The 21,729-nt window shown below is 33.8% G+C and overlaps 1 protein-coding gene across 1 annotated transcript; it reads right to left on the minus strand.

Annotated features, from left to right (window-relative positions):
* Positions 1-3,894: 3,894 nt before the first annotated feature.
* LOC102286258 (arylacetamide deacetylase) lies at positions 3,895-21,097 on the minus strand. The gene is made up of 5 exons (XM_005910107.3): positions 20,916-21,097; positions 13,367-13,589; positions 11,750-11,819; positions 10,357-10,528; positions 3,895-5,425 (listed from the first exon to the last, which is right to left on the minus strand). The coding sequence occupies exons 1-5, from the start codon at positions 21,051-21,053 to the stop codon at positions 4,829-4,831; spliced, it is 1,200 nt and encodes a 399-aa protein (XP_005910169.1). The 5' UTR covers positions 21,054-21,097; the 3' UTR covers positions 3,895-4,828.
* Between the last annotated feature and the right edge of the window lie 632 nt (positions 21,098-21,729).

Here is a 21,729-nt window from a genome sequence, read left to right on the forward strand (position 1 = left end):
ATTGTAACTGTTCCTTTCCTAAGCAAGACAGTATGATACCTCATTTAAATGCCTGAAATGGTCTTGGGGAAAACTCTGCTCAAAATTATTACATAACTTCTGAGTCAAGGAGATTTCTCACTAGCACAGTAAGTTGCCACAGGGCAGTTTTTGGTGTTTATAAAAAAAAAAAAATACATTCTCATAAAGGCCAGGTCAAATCTTCCAGCTTTAGCATAGGAGAAAAATATCTGTGGAACTCCAAGATAGAAAAGAATATTCCTTCTCAAAGATTCTGGAAAATAGAATCACATTCCCCCCCTGAGAGTAGTAAGTGAAGGAATCCATAAAAAAGTTTTGATATATCTTTACTATATCTTTAATAAAAGCCAAGTAATTAAATGCAAATAGAGTACCATAAGAGATACGTAGTGATTGGAATAGTTTTCAAGAGAATGATGGAAAACTTTGCTGACCGAAGCCCAAGCTGTTTGATAAACAAGAGAAAGGTAAAGGACTGTGTAAAATAAAAAGCACTGACATAGACTTTGTAAGTCCAATTTTTAAAGTTCATTTCTGAGTTTAATATATAACTTGCTATTTCAAATTATATATTGGTTAATATACAACCTTGACTTATAGGTTGTTAAATAACTCCACTATAAAATATTGGAAGTGAAGACGTCTTATATGGGTCCTTAAGCTAACTCTGCTGACTTTAAGGTCTGAGTGTTTTCTTTGTCATGATTCTACTTTCTAGAGAACAAGAAAAAGAATTTGGATAACTACTTTTTCTATGTTTTCAAAGGAATTCCTGCATAGAGGTTGGTTGGTATAAAAGGAAAAATTTTAACGCACAGATCTACTTGCCCAGGAGAGAGAGAATCAAAACTTAATGCTGTATTTCACTAGAACACTTCTGACACTCATTTTCTTAACAAACCATGAACTTTAAATACCCCTGACCTGAATCTAACTGGAGATTCTTTCATGACTAATGATTAAGGGCATTTGTATACAGACCTATGGACCCAACAGTACTGCATGGACAGCTACATTTCAGTTCTTAATGACCACAGCCAATTTGGCAGATGCCCTTTCACTTTGCAGTTCTCAAAAAGTCTGCTTTTCCTCCTTCAAAAATGACTCAGTGAATTTCTTGTCTGGTATGCAGTCCTTGCCTGGCAATTAGCTTAGCATTAAAACAAAAACATATAAACTTTTCATATAGTCTGCTTTATTATTTGACAGTAGGGAGAAGGCAATGGGCAGGATTAAATAACAGGTTAAGACTCAGGGGGAAACGTTTAAAGATTACCTATCACTCTTCTCTCTCTGTCTCTCTCGTTTTGATTTGTTCAACAATTTCTTTTCTTAAAATATATACTTTAATTTGAAAAGCATTCAGGTGAAATTAGTAATAAGTCACAGTAATAGATATAAGTAATAGAAATTGTGGGGAATAATTTTCTTAACCAAAGGCAAATCTTTCTCAGGTTAAAATAGATATGTAGAAATTAAACTTCACCCTTAAGATGCTATCTTTTAAAGAAAGTTCTTGAGGAATCTGCATACCATTTTTCAGAGTGGCAGTACCAGTTTACATTCCTTCCAGCATTGGAAGACTCTGCCCTCCCAATCCATGGAGTCCGGCTTTGAACCCTGCTCAGGGAGCTAGATGCCCCATGCAACAATGAAGATGAAAGGGCCCATGCCCCCCAACTAAGACTGGTGCAGCCAAATAAATATATAAACACTTTTTTTTTTAAAGTACCTTAGGAACGTGCTTCAGACACTGTTATCCATGTTCTACTGGGAGGTCCTGTGTCTCTGCTATATGATTGATCTATTGTTTAAAGTGTCATCAGTTTCCTGGCCCTATCACTATTCTTTGTTGGTACGTGTTCACATTTTCTTAATCATCAGCATTCTAAAAATTGGACTATAATTGCTTTTACAACGTTGTCTTGGTTTCTGTTGTATGATGAAGTAAATCAGCTATATTTACACATATATCCCCTCCCTCTTGAGTCTTCCTCCCCTCCCCCATATCCAAACACTCTATGTCATCACAGAGTACCACGCTGAGCTCCCTGTGTTAAACAGCAACTTTCCACTAGCTATCTACTTTTATACATCAACCCTACTCTCTCAATTCGTCCCAGTCTCCCCTTTCCCACTATTTCCACATGTCCATACCCTATGTCTACATCTCTATTCCAGCACTGCAAACAGAATTTCTCAAAAACCTCTATCAAAACAAATATGCTTGGCAATAGATTGACTGGAATGAGACAGTGTCCGTCTTGTGGTAGGGATGCATTCATGAAAGCGCTTTGTGTGGTATTCTTTGTTGTGCATTTCTACCCCACCTGACAGAACTTTTATTGATGTTTTCTGTTTTTCTTCAGCAAAGAGCAAAGGCATCATGATGGGAAGTTGACAAAAATGAGGAGTTTATACATAGTTATTCACTGACTGTCATGTACCCTGATGCTTAAGAAGCACAATTAAGAGTCTCTACTTGTAATAAAAATCTGTTCTTTAAAAAATGAAGAAAGAAAAAAGTAATAAATATAAAGAATTGTATGACTTTGTGGAATTCATCTCTGGAGTACAAAAATTGATTGACCTTGTAGATTAAACAACCAGATAAACTGAATACAGAGAAAATAGCATGTAATGATTTCAATTTATGTAGCAACTAAATTAGACAAATTCAACAATTATTTTCTTGTCCAAAATTCAACAAGCAAACTTGAAGGAGAAGAGAATAAACACATTTGGTAAAAAGCAACCCTAAAATGTAGACCTAATATCAAGCTGTTAGATAATACACTTAATATCAAATAATTAAAATCTGAACACTGGAAAAAACACAAGAATATCCATTCTTGCCCCTCTTTCCCTAACACTTTACTGGAGATCCTAGACAGAGCAATATGACAAGAAAGAGACATAAAAGGCATGAAGACTGTTAATTAATAATTATTGATAAAACTCTTATTCACAGTTGAAACAATTATCTACACAGAAAATCATAAATCATTCAGTGTAGAGCTTTCCGAACTACTAAGTGAATTAAGCAAGGGCTTAGAATACAATGTAAAAGCAACTGGCTTCTATATTCCTGATGTCAACAACTAGAAAATAAAAATTACAAGAAAATATTATACTTTTGAACAGGTTTAAATATGAAAAAAATCAGGTATAAATTTAAGAAAATAACATAATAATACATAAATTGTTTCTGGACTTCTGTTCTTGTCTAATTCACATCCATTCACTTATTCAGCAGTGTTTTTGCTTATTTTATTTTGAATACACTAACTCAGTTAAGGAAATATTTTTTAGTATGCTCAACTTCAACACTGGACTGTCTTTATTTGTAAAGTTTTCCACTGCAGAATACTTTGAGGTAGGCAGAGGATAATGACAAACACCAGTAACAGAAGTATTCAACAAAAGATTTTTACAGCACTTTTTTCAAATAATTGAATTCATTATGTTTTATAAAGTCTCTATTTAGAGGCACACATGCAATTTTTAAAAATAAATTTATTTCATATAAAACATCTTCAAACTTACCTATCTCACTTCTTAATAATTTATTTTCCCAAAACTATTTTTATTTATTTTTTTAATTTTATTTTATTTTTAAACTTTACAATATTGTATTAGTTTTGCCAAATATTGAAATGAATCCGCCACAGGTATACCTGTGTTCCCCATCCTGTACCCTCCTCCCTCCCCCTCCCCATACCCTCTCTCTGGGTCGTCCCAGTGCACCAGCCCCAAGCATCCAGTATCGTGCATCGAACCTGGACTGGCGACTCGTTTCATACATGATATTATACATGTTTCAATGCCATTCTCCCAAATCTCCCCACCCTCTCCCTCTCCCACAGAGTCCATAAGATTGATCTATACATCAGTGTCTCTTGTGCTGTCTCGTACACAGGGTTATTGTTACCATCTTTCTAAATTCCATATATATGTGTTAGTATACTGTATTGGTGTTTTTCTGTGGTTTGGTATACATTTGAGGACATGTATATATGTATGTGTGTGTATATACAGATATATATATATATATATATATATATAGATGTAGATTAAATACATTGGTATATGAGCATATGTGCAAACATATATGCACACACATATGCATTTTTGTTTCCTTGTGCTTCTCCTGTTACTGCTCAGCTACTCATATTTGGAGCTATTTTCTTAGCTGACTCCTTGACAGTTTCAAGGATTCAGATTATCCAAAAGTAAATGTTGCTTTTGTTTGGCTAAAATAATCTGTCAGCACCTATCATCAAAATATCAAGAGACTGAGATTTTTTATATCTCAGTTATTTATATTTTGTTTTCCTTGACTAAGGAGTTGGGCATTAGAAAATAAATTTTGCAGTGGTGGACAGTTGATATAGAACTGGGACAAAAATACATAGAAAGGATAACAATTTCATTCACACCAGCATTAAATGGATCTTATCCAAGGACCTAAAACCATGCAGAGTAAATGGTTGGTATTAAACAAGCAGACATTTATTCTAACTGAAATAATTTATGAAACAAGTAAAATGAAAGGAATGTAAGAAAACTAGATGCTTGAAAGTGATAGCTAAAAGTGAAAAATAAAATCTAATATACTCTGAGAAACAAAAGTGAGTGACACTAACCTATAAAAATCATTCCTTGACAATAACAATAATTACCTACATGCAGATTTAGAAAGACTGTAGTCTATAAAACATGTATTCCTAATGTGAATACTCTCAGTGTTTGTCCTTTTTTCCTGAAATTCTGGGGCTAACTTTTTTCTATATTGATCAGATTTTTATTACAGGTTTTCATGTAGCCAATTAATATACTGATTGGCTGCTCTATAACCAACTTTAGTAAAAAGAAAAGCAAGTGTTCCATGGAATGCACCCTCTACGTGGTTATGGATCACTCGAACTCCAGAATTCTGAAGTCGAGTAACATACATGAGTCCATCATCTCTTAAGACATCATATTGACAAGTGATGACATAGGTCAGGGGTAAACCACGCAACTTGCTGTCATCAGCTAGCAATGGTGAAGCTTTCACATCTAGAATCCCTGGGTATTTTTTAGCGAGCTCTGAACTACCATGAGTTGGAGTCTTATAAATGTGACCTTTCTTAAACTTCTCAGGAAGCAAAGAACTCCAATTAACAAATTTGAACAGATTGCTTGATTCCAGAGGAATGTGTTGGTTGGAAAGCATTGCTTTCTTAAGTGATCTATCTGTAGTAAAATATTCACTCCAGAATCTGACCATGAGTGATTTCGACAGAACTGGATAATGTGCATTTTCTCGATATGATGGTAAATCGAAATCAAAATTCTGAAGGGCAGGATATATTAAAGTTTGAACCTTGAGCTTGATCTTGACATCTGGATCTTCTAAGAGCTGAAAAAAAAAATAATATATTGTTTTAATAAGTCCTTTTAATGAAAAAAGTAACCACAATGTTAAAACAATGTATTATTAAGGTTCTTAAAAATACAATTCAATAACACATTTTGATAAAAAATAAAAATCTTAATATCAAGTAAATTTTAGTATTCAGTTCAGTTCAGTTCAGTTGCTCAGTCGTGTCTGACTCTTTGCAACCCCACGAACTCAAGCATGTCAGGCCTCCCTGTATATTAGATGTTCATGTAGTTAATATGTTTTAATTTTCAAAGCAAAATTAATTCATATCCTCCTCATAAACTGTGCAAGAGAATCATTTTTTTTAAGAGGATCTTTTACTAAATGTAATTTCATACTTATGGAACTTGGATTTATAATCTGAGGTTCTATAAGTTTATAATCAGGTACTGTTCTTCTCTTTTCTATTATTGAGCTTCCCTGGTGGCTCAAATGGTAAGGAATCCACCTGCAATGCCAGAGACCTGGATTCAAACCCTGGATAGGGAAAATCCCCTGGAGACAGGAATGGCTATCCACTCCAGTATTCTTGCCTGGAAAATTCCATGGACAGAGGAGCCTGGCAGGCTATAGTCCATGGGGTCACAAAGAGTCAGACACGACTGAGTGATTAACATATTTTTCTATTATTAGAATTATTTTAAATACCTAAATATGTTAGCAAGCATTGAGATGGGAAGGAGATAGCTTGAGTTTTAAAGAGATGCTTGATTCTGGATAAGTTTAAATTATACAGAACTATTAAGTTTTTAATATTTGAATTTATTTGATGGTTTAACTTATTACTCAAATTTAATATTTAAACTTAATAGTTCAAAGAAAATTAGAACTTTTGTGCTTTTGTAAATATAGTCCCCATCTTCTTCCAGAAACAGTAGAATTCTATAGTTTTCTTCAAAGCTAATTTTCCTGCAATATGCTTCTGTTACTGGAACAAACAGATCATTTTATCAGTCATAAAATATATATCTAGTTTACTGCATAGTTATGTTTGGTAAGTTAAAATTTTCAGAACCAACTTTATCTTGTATATGCCTGAAGTAATGACATACTCAGGAAGAATCAAACTGATTAGCACACCGAAAAATAGTATCACTTGCTTATCATTCAGAGCACTGGCCAGGATTTCAGGTACACTTGGGTACAGGTAGTGTTTATCCAATTTTCAAGAGAAAACTTTTATGAATTACCTATTAAGTATGATGTTTCTTCTAAGTGATTTTGTATACATACTTTTTCAAATTAAGGAGATTCTTTTCTATTCACTGTTTCCTAATTTTTTCATATTTATAGATGCTGGATATTTATTATCTTTAAGCAACTTACTTTTATTAAGATAATCATTATTTTCTTCTTTATTAATTTGAAGAATTGTATTAAAGGTATTTTAATATTAAACCTATCACAATCTAAAGAATGAACTCAAAATAGTCACGATATACTAACCATTTAAAGTATTGTTTAATTTTTTGAATAGTATTTTAGTTCAGGATTTTGCATCTGTGTTCACAAATGTAGATGTTTATCATTTTTCCTTCTCAAATTGACATTGTCAGGTTACAAATCAAGATATGTCAGCCTCCCAAAATGCAACTTTTGCAACTTTCAGAATTTGTTTTTAGAAGTAGATATTTCTATTAAAAATACTTGCTAGAGTTTGTGTTTAAAACTATTTGATCCTGGTGTGTGTGTGTGTGTAAAAATATAAAAATGACTGTTCTGTTTATTTCATGATAATAATATAATCCTTTTTTCATATTTTCCCTAGAGTCAATTCTTTTTATAGTGAATATTTCTATTTCATGTAAATTTGAATGCATTGCAGTAAAGCTGTTCAAAGTATACTATTGTATTTTTAATATCTGTAAGATATGTAGCTATAGTCTCCTTTTCTTCCTTATATCAGCTTATTAAGATTCTCACCATTTTTTCTTGGTCTGTCTCACCCAGACTAATCAACTGTATTGCTTTTTTCAAGAAACTATTTCTGTTGACTTTGCTGATCTTATTGTGTTTATTTTTAATTTCATTTTATGCTCTCATCTATCTCTTATCCCTTTTTATTTTGTCTTTGTTTCTATTTTTTAGGTATTCTTTTCTTTTTTTAATTTCATTAAAAGGATACTGACCTGTTAATTTTAGCAATTTTTTTATATTTAGTTAAGGCTGTATATTTTCCTCTGGATGTTGATATATCTGTGTTTCACACAGTATAATGTATATCTATTATAATGCAGGTCAAATATTTTCACACTTGGATTAATCAGGAATGAGCATCTTACTTTCAAAACATACAGAGTTTTCTCTTGATATTTTATTAGTAGTTCAAAGCATTATGCTAACTGTGGACAGAGAGAGATATAATCTAAATAATTTGATTTCTCAAATTTTATTGTGCATACTTAGAATCACTTAGAATTCTTGTTACATATGCATAGTGTTATTCAGGACATCTGTGGTAAGACCAATGATTCTCTATCTCCAATAAGTGCCCAGATGCTGCTGATACTGCTAGTTCACATACTATACTATGAATAGCAGGGGTCTATTTGATTTCAGTTCTTTGAATTGTTTGAGACTTGGTTTATAACCCTGCATATGTGCCTGATTAAGAAAAATGTTTTGTGTGTTTCAAAGAAATGTACATTCTGCTGTTTATTATTTTATGTTCACTGTTAAATTTATCAACCATGCTATTCTATTACTGAAAGACATTAGTAAAATTCTTCCAATTTTGCTATTAATTTGTTCATTTTTCCTTTATTTCCTATCAGCTTTGCTCTGTCTTTTCAGACTGTTATTAATTGCATGTAAATGGATGTGGTTTTTTTTTTTTTTTCATCTTCCAGTAAATGGAATTATAGTTAGGAATGTTGCATGTTAATTCCAGGAATAGTTTTTTTCCTCTAGGATTATTTAATATGATTATAAAATAAGTATACTGATTAGTATTTGTTTGACATATCTTTTACTATCTTTTTTTCTTGCATCTATTTATATCTGTTTTAAAGCATCCTATTTATACAACTTCTGTTGGAATTTAAAATTTTATTGTTTCCATTTTTTGTATTCTACCAGAATTTTTAGTACATCTATACCAAAACATTTATTAATATTTTTGGTTTAAATTCATAATTTATGTATTATTGTGCATTTTATTTATCTCATCTATTCTATTATTCTTTTTCCATTTTGTAGTTTTTGAAATATTTTTTATTATTCAATTTTCCTGTGATATCATTTTATTGGTACATTTTTATAACATTTTTTTATATGTCCACTAAGGATAAACATAAACTCATTACTTTATCAAATGTGAAGATGGCTGGATGGCATCACTGACTCGATGGACATGAGTTTGAGTGAACTCCGGGAGTTGGTGATGGACAGGGAGGCCTGGTGTGCTGTGATTCATGGGGTCACAAAGAGTCGGACACTACTGAGCGACTGAACTGCACTGACCTGAATATTAATTACATCTTTATTACCTTCTTACAGAATAGAAAGTTAATGGAATATTTTAATATTCTAATTAGCCCTTCTATGCATGGGTTATTATTATTTTTCATATTAATTTATTTCTATTTTTACATCACAGGACACAATTATTATTGTTTTATAGAGTCATGTTCATTTTCATTTTAGTCTGTGAATATATTTACCTTTTTCCCTTCTCTTTATTTTTTCCTATCTTTTTGATCCTTCCTCTGTGGTTAATTTCCTTCTGCCTGAAACACTCCTCTTTAAAATCCAAAGGGAGAGTATGTTGGGTTGTGAATTTTCTGGAATTTTATTTCTAAAAATAGTCATCATTTTGTCCTCAGATTAGAAGGATATATTCATATTAGTCTTTTTGCCATATATTTAATGACATTATTATTTTGTATTTTCTATCTTTTAATCTCTCTGTTCAACATTACAATTTTCTGATCTCTCTTCCAATTTTCTATATTGCTGTATTGCAGTCAATATACTAACACTTCTACATAGTAAAACCTAGAATGAACCCTAATATAAACTATGGACTTTGGAGGATTATAATGTGTAAATACAAGTTCATTAACTGTAACAAATGTACCACTCTGGGTGGGGTTGTTGATAATGAAAGAGTCTATGAATGTGTGGCAGAGGGTAGACTGTAAATTTCTCATCTTCTTCTCAATTTTTATATGAATCTAAAATTGCTCAAAAAGTATAAAATCTTAAAACAACTACATTGAAAGCCTAATTTTTATGGGTAATGTTTTTATTTATTGAAATTTTGTTTATTTTTCAAATATCTTATATTATTAGTTTTACATAGTTTCTTTCATGAGCCTATTTCCAAATTTTGAAATATACTTTTATTTATTTTAAACAGATTCTACTAAAACATTTTTATAACAATAACAACATCTGAATCTGGGTGATATCTTTTTCCTGTTAACTTGTTTTTATTTTCCTCTTTGTATATCTGCTTACTTTCAACTCTCTGTTGATTACTGAAAAAAAATAATCAGTTTTAGGAATAAACTGGAAACTAGGATCATGTTGACTTCTCTCAGTAATGACCTATATTTCTTTCTGGCAAGCATATATACACATATTAAAGTATATTATAATATACAATATTCTGAACATATGTCATGAATATACTTAGATTACATACATATTCAGATTTCTTAATTATACTTATTGTTACCCTTTATTGAATTTCTCTCATTAAAAATGCCAATGGACTATATAGGAAATTGTTTCAGCATTTTATATATAAAGAAGTTCAAAGTATGAAATCATTCTTCTCAATGTTCTTAAATAAGTAAAATAAAATTAGTGACAAATTATATTTATAATCTTGATGTATGAGTTAAAAATTTGTAAATGAAAGATAAAGAAAATACAATAAGTGAAAATGCTGAGCATCTTACCTGCTGTGCCACTGCTGCAGCTAAATTCCCTCCAGCACTGTCTCCAGAGATACCGATTCTTCCAGGATCTACACCATAGCTTTCAAGATTTTGGGGGTCTAAAAACCATTTTAATGCAGTGTACACATCTTCAAATTGAACTGGAAAATGGTACTTTGGGGCTAGTCTGTAGCTGTAGATAGGAAAACAATGCTTTCTTAATCACTGATTTTCTTATCATTTCAAATTTTTTATTTAACTTTTACTTTATGTTGACTTATATTTGATTAACATTGTTGTGTTAGTTTCACGTGTACAGCAAAGTGACTCCGTTACACATATACATATATCCATTCTTTTTCAGATTCCTTTCCCATATAGTTTATAACAGAATATTGAGCAGAGTTCCCTGTGCTATAACCATTGATTTTCCCGGACTCTTGACCAAAAATCAAGAGTAAAATTTTGCTTTTACCAACATATTTGTTGGAAACATGTTTTTCCTAATCATAAAATTTGACTGGGAATCTCTAAATATTGTCATTTTTATAATCAAAATATAAAGTCCAATTGTTAAATTTGGTTTGGTCTTGGGGAAAAGCTTACTAGCTGCTACCTTTCCCAGGAAAAAATATTTGCAGAGTGATTATTTTTGGTAAATGTTCTATCTTTTTTTAAAAAAAATATATCATTATTATTACTTGTTTCTCTAGAATTACTGTTATTTTATCAAAATATATCAGTTTAATATGATAATTATTCCATTAGTCCATTAGCTGAATTTTCTGAAGTTTATGTTTAAGAAGGTTCTCACAGACAGTGTGTTCTATAGAAAATTTAAACCCTTTCCCTACTCTTTCTAAGGTGTATATTAGAATGGACTTTGAGATAGGTTTTGTCTTACTTTCATGGTAAATATGGGTAATATCAATGGATTACTAACTTCTAGGCACCTTTCTAAGCACTGTTACATGTATTATAATATGTAGTCCCCATGTCAATGATGAGATATGCAAATCATTAATACTTAGAGTTCAATATCCTGTAAAATATCACACAGTTACCAATCTGCAGAGCTGACATTCAACCCCAATCCTCTGGCTCAAAAATTTCCTTAATATCCTGCTAATTATAGGGAAAGATCCAGAGGTAATAGTTAAATCCATGTGATACTGTTGGCTAACTTCACTTGAACAACATCTTGCCTTTCTGACCTCTGTTCCTTCTTCAGATATGGTGTATTCCTTTTCTCTCCACTGCTGGACTGGACAGCTTCTGACATTTGGTTTCTCTGTCCATAATCAATGTCATCAGAGGCACAGATTTATTTTTGCCATAATAAGACACTCTATATAGTTGAGTGTATACTGATATGTAAGGCATATGGCCTAAAATCAAATAACACAGCTCTTACTTGGTTGATATGACAACTGCATCAAGTCTCTCTGCTGTCCATCTTGACAGAAGGTCATAGCTATAATAATCTGAAATAAAAGAAAAAATACTGGACTGTCAGGGGACGTTCAGCTTTAAGGGATCCAATATGTTGCATTTTCCTTTGTGTGCCATTTCTCAAGGACTCTCTGTTTCTTATCAGTTCCTGGAATACAGGAAAGGGTAGAGCTGCATGCAGTTCTCAGGGCTGAGATCATGGGAAAGGGCACCTGCTTGGATTCTTTTCAGTGACTCTCTTCAGTGACTCTCTTCAGCGACCTTGTATATATTAGACTATCCATTTTGTTGCAACTGGTAGAATTTCATTCTTTGTAATAGCTGAGTAATCATTTTACTGAAGATATATAAGCATGCATTTCTGCTAATAAAACACCCTTGTTCCACTAGATACTTGGGTTCCCCCACGTCCTTCTTTCTGTCTTCATTCTCTTAGGAGCGTGGAAGCCTACCAAGCTCAATTTCTCACCGGGCTTTCAAGACCCTCTTGAGAGGACACCCTGTGCCTTCATGAGCGGCACATGTCCTGTGCATGGGCTTTATTGGTTTTGCACGTAACCTGAGAGATACTGCTCTCTCTCTCTCTTTTTCTCTCTTTCTTTTCATCGACTCTGGTCCCCAGGTCCTGGTCTGTAAAAGACCACAACACTGGACCACTATAAGAATTGAAAAATGATACTGTCAAGAATAAAGTTTACTGTGATGACTTTATATTTCTTCCCTTTATCTTAAAATATTACCTACAGAAAAAAGTCTAATACTTAGCTTCCTGTTGATCAGTTTACATATTCACATGTCAGTAGAATGTGAATCATTAAGTCTGGTGATCCTTTCACTTGCCCCTGATCAGTTTTCCTTTTCAGAGCACAGTGGCATGTCTTACCCTTGCCAACCATACTCTCAGTACACTGGACCTTGGGCCTTGAACACCGTCTTCCTACTTTCAATCCACAGTCCTATCCATTGTGATAACATACATGAAAAAATGTACTAAATGTCTCCTTTCAAACATAAAAACTAAACTGTTTTTCTGGAGTACAACTTGATCTGGGAAAGGATAGAAATGTTCTTCAAGGGAAAATAAAATAATAAAATGCAACTCATTATTTAGTCCTATACTGTTAAGCAGGAGATGATTTCAAGAAAGCTGACTATACCTTAACATTTAATTAAGTAATTGGAAAGCTTTTTCACATCTATATTGGGGCATTAGGAACTTTGAAAATAATCATTTGCGTCTTGAAGGATAAATAAGACATTTCCAGCAATATGTTAATGAGTTCAAAAGACAAAAAGAATTTTTATTTGCTAAGGTGCTTAATCTTCATTCTGCAAAATTTATAGGGTCTGTCAGTGAGTGGTAGGATCAGAAACTGTCTTAATTTTTTTTGGTAACAAAATGTGTTAAATTCTGAATGTTAATAACATTTTATTCAGACTGAGATTTCAAAAACTTAATTCACGTTGCTTTCCTGAAAATAATTTCAGAAGCAAGAGCATGATATTTAATTTGTAGCTCCTAATATGAGAATCATCATTTACATTATATGAAATGAATCTACCAATGTATCACCCTTACCATTACTACCAAAACACCAGCCACCACCATGAATATAAAACAAGCCTCTTCTTAATGATTTTGTCTTCTGTTGGGGCACATATATACGGACAGGAATATCATTGAATGTTGTATCTTTCACAATTATGTTTTCATCTGATGTTGGTGGAAAACCTTGAATTCTTGAAAAGAGTGCCATCGATTTCATGAAATGGTTTAGCCCCAATATTTCACCAAACAGGGCCTAAAATGAAATAAAAATACACATATACTCTAACTGTAAAAAATGTTTTGAGTCAAGAGGTGTACATAAATATTCAATATGACCCCAAAACTCTTAGTTATAGTCAGAAAAATCAATGATTATACCACCAGAAGATATACAAACCCAGATGCTTTACTACTGTATGATGAATAACCTAAGTGACACTAATCCTCACTTATACACTCACCCAATAGATATTAGTGTGGAATATATAATTCTGTTGTCAATGCCCAGTACAATTAGGCAAGCTATTCATCCTCAAAAAAAAAAAAAAAAAAAGAAAAGAAAAAAATCACAGTCTAATGAAAGGCAAGTTATAAAAGTACATTGTAATGTAAATATGGGAAAAATTCTTTGGAATAATTGTCAAGGTGAGGAAAAGGTTTTTAACTTCTACTTTAACTAAGACTTAAAAGGAAAATAGAGTTTGGATGATTAACTGAAGAGAAAACCTTTCAGTCAGATTAAGTAAGCTTAGTCTAGAGAAAAACAAAATGTGGTGGTAGAGAAATACAGGTTGTTTGCTATTCCTATACGTTTGGACTCCAAGAGGTTGAATGAAAGGAAAGAGTCCTTAAGAAGAATTTAATAAAATATACAACACACACATATTAAAAACCAAACAAAACCCAAAGGCTATGAAAGGCATATTGAAAAATTAAGTTTTGTTAAATTTAACAATAATATTTAAAAAATCTAGTAAAGTGGTTGAAACGTCAAAGCACAATGTAAATAATAAACTTGCAATTATGAAAATGATAGTCTTTAGAATATATAACAAACTGATTACAGTAAGAAACAGACTAACAATTCAATAGACAAAAGATTCCAACATTTTTTTCATGAAAGGTCTAGAATGACTGAGGCTCTAAGGAACAAAAATACTCAATTTTCAAATATGCAATTCAAAAGAATGGCAAATACAACAAAATGGTGGAATAAGCACTGTTTTAACCTTCTTTCATTTCTAATTTTATTAAAATTAAGGTAAAATAAAAATCTTAATACAGTTACGCTATGAAAGCAAAATACAATTGGCCCTCCATATCCTAGGGTTGTGATCTCTGGTGGGTTGAATCCAGGCTTCCCAGGTGGCGCTTTTGGTAAAGAACCCACCTGCCAATGCAGGAGACATAGGAGAGGCCAGTTTGATCCCTTGGATAGGGAAGATCCCCTGGATGAGGGCATGGCAACCCACTCCAGTATTCTTGCCTGGAGAATCTCACGGACAGAGGATCCTGGCAGTCTACAGTCCATAGTGTTGCACACAGTCGGACATAACAAGCAACTTAACAGGCACACACAGGTTGAATCCACAGATACAAAATCCACTGATAGGAGGATTGGCTATATTAACTGGTCTGTGCCATTTAATATAAGGGACTTCAGCCCTGATATTGGTTTCTGAGGGGGTTTCTTCAGTCAATCTCCTGCCACCCTGATAACAAGACTGTATTATAATATATGCTTCTGAAAAAAGGCACAGTACTAGGAATCATAATAAAAAAAGCTTAGTTCTCCAAGACACAGCAATACTAAAGTGTGTATGCAAACAGTAACAGAGCTTAATAATGCCGGAATCGAGAACTGAAAAATTGAAAGGAGAAACAAAAAAAAAATCCAAAGTTATTAGTTGGAAATTGATATTCTTATATCATTTATTGATAGAAAAAGCAAATAGAAAAATAGTAACCATATAGAAAATTTGAAAAAACTATCAACTCAACAGAATTAATGTATTGAGGACATTCCACTCAACAAAAACAGAATACACATTCTTTTCAACTGCATAAAGAAATTTCACAAAGATGTACCACATGACAAATTTTGGGGAAAAAATATCTCAACAAGCCAAATAAATTAAGATCATACAGAATAGTTGTCAATCATAGCATAAGTAAAATAAAAACTGGAAACACAATAGTGTATGAGGAATCCCTACACATTTGGAAATTATACAACATATTCCTAAATAACTCATTGGCCAAGGAAAAGATACCTCTAGACAAATTGAAAAAATATTTTTAAGCAATTGAAAATGAAATTTGTAGAGTGCAGAAAAAGCATTGACTGAAGGAAAATTCTTAGCTTTAAATGCATTATTAGAGGAGAAGAAAGGTCTGAAGGAACTGATCTAAGCTTCCTCCACTACAAATTTAGAGTTAGATTAGCATATTAAAGTATGAAGGAAAGAATAAAGGAGGGAAAAACCCCTGGAAATCAATAAAATCGAAATAGATAAAGAAAATTAAAGATTTATTCCTTGAAAAAAAAAATCCCATAAAATTGATCAGCCTCCAGTCAGAATAATCAGAAAGAAAGAGAAGCTGCAGTTTACCAGTATCAGAAATAAATGAAAGGACACAATTTTAAATGCTCAGACCCATAGACACAGTAGGCAGCAGTCAGTGTGTGCTCAGAGCAACTGGACTGGCCACCCAGGGAGGGTGACGTGTAGGGCAAACTGGGACTAGGACTTGGATAACTGTAAGACGTGGAGAGAAATCAAAGATGACACAGACAGACAGATATACAATGCTTATGAGTTAGAATTGACATTATTACTGTAAAAATGACCATATTCCTCAAGGCAATCTACAGAGTCAAAGCAATCTCTGTCAAAATACCAATGGCATGTTTCATAGAATTAGAATAAAGAACTCTAGAATTGTATGGAAATGCAAAAGACTCTGAATAACCCAAACAATTCTGATAAAAAAGAACAATGCTGGAGGTATCATGCTCTCTGATTTCAAACTATACTACTAAGCTTATATTGATCAAATAAGGACTATACTGGGAAAAAAAACAAACCAAGACATCAATGGATTAGAATTGTGATACCAGAAAAAAACAGATCCAGACATCAATGGATTAGAATCTCAAGACCAGAAATAAACTCGCACTGATATGGGAAATTACTCTATGACAAAGGGCAAGAATATACAATGGGGGAAAAGAGAGCCTCTTCAATAAATGGTGTTGGGAAAACTGGACAGCTACATGCTAAGAATCAAACAGGACTACCTTCTCACATCATTTAAAAAATATACTCAAAATATAGTAAAGACTAAATCTAAGACCTGAATCAATAAAACTCTTTAAAAAATAAGCAATATGCTCTCTGACATCAGTCTCTGCAATACGTTTTTGGAAATGTCTCTTTAGACAAGGGAAACAAAACAAAAATAAACAAATGGGACTACATCAAATTAAAAAGCTTTTGCACAGTGAAGGAGACTATCAACAAAATGAAAAGTCTGTCTACTGAATGGGAGCAGATGTTATATAAATGATATAACTGATAAGGGGTTAATATCGAAAATATACAGATTATTAAAAATTAATGTGATCTTGCATTTGCTATAAGCAATTGGTTTCAATTTCAATTATATGTATTGAAAATGAAGTTACTAAAAGTATAGATCTTGTTGACCTGATGAATAACTTTATAGAAAAATGAGAAAAGACTTGATAAATAAAAAGCATTACATTAATAAGTTATTATTATTCATAGCAACACATAAATTACATACATATTTTTATAATTTGTATATGCTGTTATTCATGTATTCACTATTACCTGTATCATTTGTTGCTGCTGTTTAGTTGCTCAGTCGTGCTTGACTGTTTGTGACCCTGTGGACTGTAGTCTGCCAGGCTCCTCTGTCCATGGGATTTCCCAGGCAAGAATACTGAAGTAGGTTGACATTTCCTCCTTCAGGGGATCTTCCCAACCCAGAAATCAAACCTGCATCTCCTGCATTGGTAGGCAGATTCTTTACTGCTGAACAGAGAAGCCCAAACATACCTAGCTCAACACTGTGTGTGTGTGATCAGTCGTGTCTGACTTTTGCAACCCCTGAACTGTAGCCCTCTAGGCTCCTCTGTCCATGGGATTTTTCAGGCATGAATACTGAAGTGATTTCCATTCCTACTTCAGGGGATCTTCCCAACCCATGGATCGAACCCTTGTCTTTTGCATCTCCTGTGTCGGCAGGTAGATTCTTTACCATTGTGCCACCTGGGAAGCTCACATATATCATGAGTAATAGATGTTTTTAAAGGAAAAGCTTTATGATTAAATATCTTTGTGCCTTTTTCTCCCTGCTTTTTGAACAAGGGTTCTCGAGTTTTCATTTTGCACCAGGCTCGAAAAATTATTTAGCCAGCTCTACTTGATACACACAAACTGGGGCTAGACTACTATTTTGCTTACATAATGGAGTACACATGTCAGCCATTATCATGAACACTAGTGCACATATAGACACTGAAACAAAGCTGGAAGTTACCAAGAGGAAGACATTTGTTATTTCCTTCGCCTTGTTGGAGCACTCCCAGACTTGTCTCATAATAGTAGCGTTACTCCAACATAACAAGTATTCTGTTGGGTTTTTTGCATTTCTCATTTAATCATATATCTTATAGATCTGTCCACATCTTCACATAAAAAGTGAAGATTATCTTTTACATAATGCAAAGGATTCAGTAAGTGTATAAAAATATAGTTCACTTATTTAGCCCTATTGAGGTGCAAAGTTTTGTTATTTTTAGTATTTTGGTATTACAAGCAATAAAATAGTAATACATGAAAAACTTCCAGAGGTTGCATTTTGTCTATGATAAATCCATGAAATGGAATTGCTGAGCCAATTGGAATTTTGCTAATTATTGCAAAGTCATTCTGTAATATTTTCATGCCTTGCTGGTTGGAGTGGAAAATATTACAGAATGACTTTAGCGGTTTCCAATCTGCCACCAAACAATCTTTGCTGATTCCTTTTTTATATAGAGAGGGACAGAGAGAGAGAGACAGAGAGACAGACAAAGGGAGGAGGCTAATCTTGCAGTGAGAAGGTTAGAGGAGTAAACTGAATCAGGTTTCCAAATAAGTAGTCATAACAAATCCAGGGGTGATAACTGATTGCCTCTAACGAAACCTCTCATTCTTGAATATATGGATCTTGGACACTTGGGCAAACTTAGGGATATTGTGAGGGACAGAAAAACCTGGTGTGCTGCAGTTCATGGGGTCACAAAGAGTCAGACACTACTAGGCAACTGACCACCAACAACAAACCTCTCATGTTTTTTATTAGGCATTTACAGTCAGCTTTTCTATACCATGAGAACCTACTTGCACGTCTACAGCATATATTGTGTTCCAAAACCATTACTAGTGTTTAAATGTCATAGGTTACTACAGAGTAAGCATATGACTTCTGAATTTTGTATGAAATTCTGAAAGTGAAAGCTTGTTGTTGACGGAATTCTTGGCCTCCAGAGGAGAAGAATTCAATCCAGGGTCAGAGACGAGGCTTGATGGCTCAGAGCATTTGTGTAATAAAATTTTATTAAAGTATAAAGGAGATAGAGAAAGCTTCTGACAAAGGCATCAGAAGAGGGCAGAAAGAGTATCCCCCTGCTAGTCTTCAGCTGGATGTTATATAGTCATTAGCAGTCTGTTAATGAAAGAAAGGTATGTCTTAAAACTTAGAATGGCACCAGGCCCTTCATCCATAAAATGTATTTTGGGATAATCTCTGTACCAGACGATTCATCCCAGGCCATAAAACGATTGACCTGAATCTTGTAGAAGGGCAGATTACCAAACAAATAGTATAGTTTACATAGATTAGGGGAACAATATCTGAGTATAACATAATGGTTTGTCAAGTAGTTTCCGATCCAAAAGGCGGAACCAACTTGAAGACAGAGTCTGGGGTAAATGCATAGTACATTAACATGGCTTAAGACAAACATTTCTGTAAGAAAAATGCATTGGTTAACTCAAGGTTTGAGAATAGTTAACTTCAGGTGTTCTGGTATTCCCATCTCTTTCAGAATTTTCCACAGTTTATTGTGAGCCACACAGTCAAAGGCTTTGGCATAGTCAATAAAGCAGAAATAAATGTTTTTCTGGAACTCTCTTGCTTTTTCCATGATCTAGCAGATGTTGGCAATTTGATCTCTGGTTCCTCTGCCTTTTCTAAAACCAGCTTGAACATCTGGAAGTTCATGGTTCACATATTGCTGAAGCCTGGCTTGGAGAATTTTGAGCATTACTTTACTAGCTTGTGAGATGAGTGCAATTGTGCGGTAGTTTAAGCATTCTTTGGCATTGCCTTTCTTTGGGATTGGAATGAAAACTGACCTTTTCCAGTCCTGTGGCCACTGCTGAGTTTTCCAAATTGGCTGGCATATTGAGTGCAGCACTTTCACAGCATCATCTTTCAGGATTTGGAAGAGCTCAACTGGAATCCCATCACCTCCACTAGCTTTGTTCGTAGTGATGCTTTCTAAGGCCCACTTGACTTCACATTCCAGGATGTCTGGCTCTAGGTGAGTGATCACACCATTATGATTATCTGGGTCATTAAGATCTTTTTTGTACAGTTCTTCTGTGTATTCTTGCCATCTCTTCTTAATATCTTCTGCTTCTGTTAGGTCCATACCATTTCTGTCCTTTATCGAGCTCATCTTTGCATGAAATGTTCCTTTGGTATCTCTAATTTTCTTGAAGAGATCCTTAGTCTTTCCCATTCTGTTGTTTTCCTCTATAACTTTGCATTGATCGCTGAAGAAGGCTTTCTTATCTCTTCTTGCTATTCTTTGGAACTCTGCATTCGGATGTTTATATCTTTCCTTTTCTCCTTTGCTTTTCGCTTTTCTTCTTTTCACAGCTATTTGTAAGGCCTCCCCAGACAGCCATTTTGCTTTTTTGCATTTCTTTTCTATGGGAGTTGGTGATGGACAGGGAGACCTGGTGTGCTGTGATTCATGGGGTCGCAAAAAGTCGGACACGACTGAGCGGCTGATCTGATCTGAATTTCAGGTGAGACCAGGTGTCATTATGGCAACACAGTATTTTAAGGGAAACCTTCTTTTAAATTTGTATAGAGAAGGAAAAAAAATATGCTAGTTTGTTTCCTCCTGCAGCTTAAGAGAGACACAAATGTCTGACAGACGCAGCCTATTTTATCCATTTGGAGACCCCTGGCCTTCCTGCCTGTTACCCTCTCAAAAGCACACAAGAGTAGAAAAAGTAAAACAAGATTGTCACACACACATATGCACACACACACACATTTTTACCACTAGTAGAATAGATCACTTTAGAAATACAACCTGAATGCCTCCTTGGTCATCTTGTTACACTTTGCTCTGAGATCACTCAGCAGTATAGCAGTCAGGAGAATTTGACAACAGGAAGCCAAGGTTATGAAGAACTTGTAAAAACAAAATGAAACAAAGCTAGAATATTATAAAATTTGACTTTCTTGATTAATAAATATCACTTACCAAATATGATGAAGTTTTTAAAAAAGTATTTAACAGCATTATTTTCCATGGTTCTTCAACATTATCTGGAAGAGGTACATAAATATAACCTGCTAAGAGGACTCCCAATATCAGAAAGCCAAAATATTTTTTCCTCATGTTGTAACTGTTCTGTTTCTTAAGCAAGACAGTATTAGACAACATTTCAGTGCCTGAAACTAAATAGAGGCAAACACCACCTAGTTACTATGTAACTACTGGGCCAGTTGAGTTCCCTCATTGGCACAATAGGTTGTTACCTGGCAGGTACAGAAGGCTAGTGCTAAGGATAACAGCTGAAGTTCCAGCGTGCAGTTTGTAAAGGATAACACTCACATTTTTGACAGTTCATATCAAATTTCCCTGCATTAACATATGAGAAAAATAATTATGGAACACCAATTTAGAGAAGGGTATTCTCAAAGATTCTGTAAAATAGAACAGACACACACTCCCTCTGTGTGTGTGTCTTAGTTGCTCAGTTGTGTCTGACTTTTTTGACCTCATGGACTGTAGCCCACCAGGCTCCACTGTCCATGGAATTCTCCAGGAGAGTACTGGAATGGGTATTCCAGGGGATCTTTTGACCCAAGGGTTGAACCGGGTTCTCCTGCATTGTGGGCAGTTTCTTTACCATTTGAGCCACCAGGAAAGAGAAGAAAACAAAGAGATCCATAAAAAAGTTTGATATACCTTTACCGATATCTTTATTATAGCTTTATTAAAAGTAAATCATATACAAATTGATCATCTTAATGGCTATGTAGTGACTGGAGTACTTTTGGAGTGAATAATG

This window comes from Bos mutus, chromosome 1 (genome assembly GCF_027580195.1).
Source record: "Bos mutus isolate GX-2022 chromosome 1, NWIPB_WYAK_1.1, whole genome shotgun sequence".
In the NCBI taxonomy this organism is placed as follows: Eukaryota; Metazoa; Chordata; class Mammalia; order Artiodactyla; family Bovidae; genus Bos; species Bos mutus.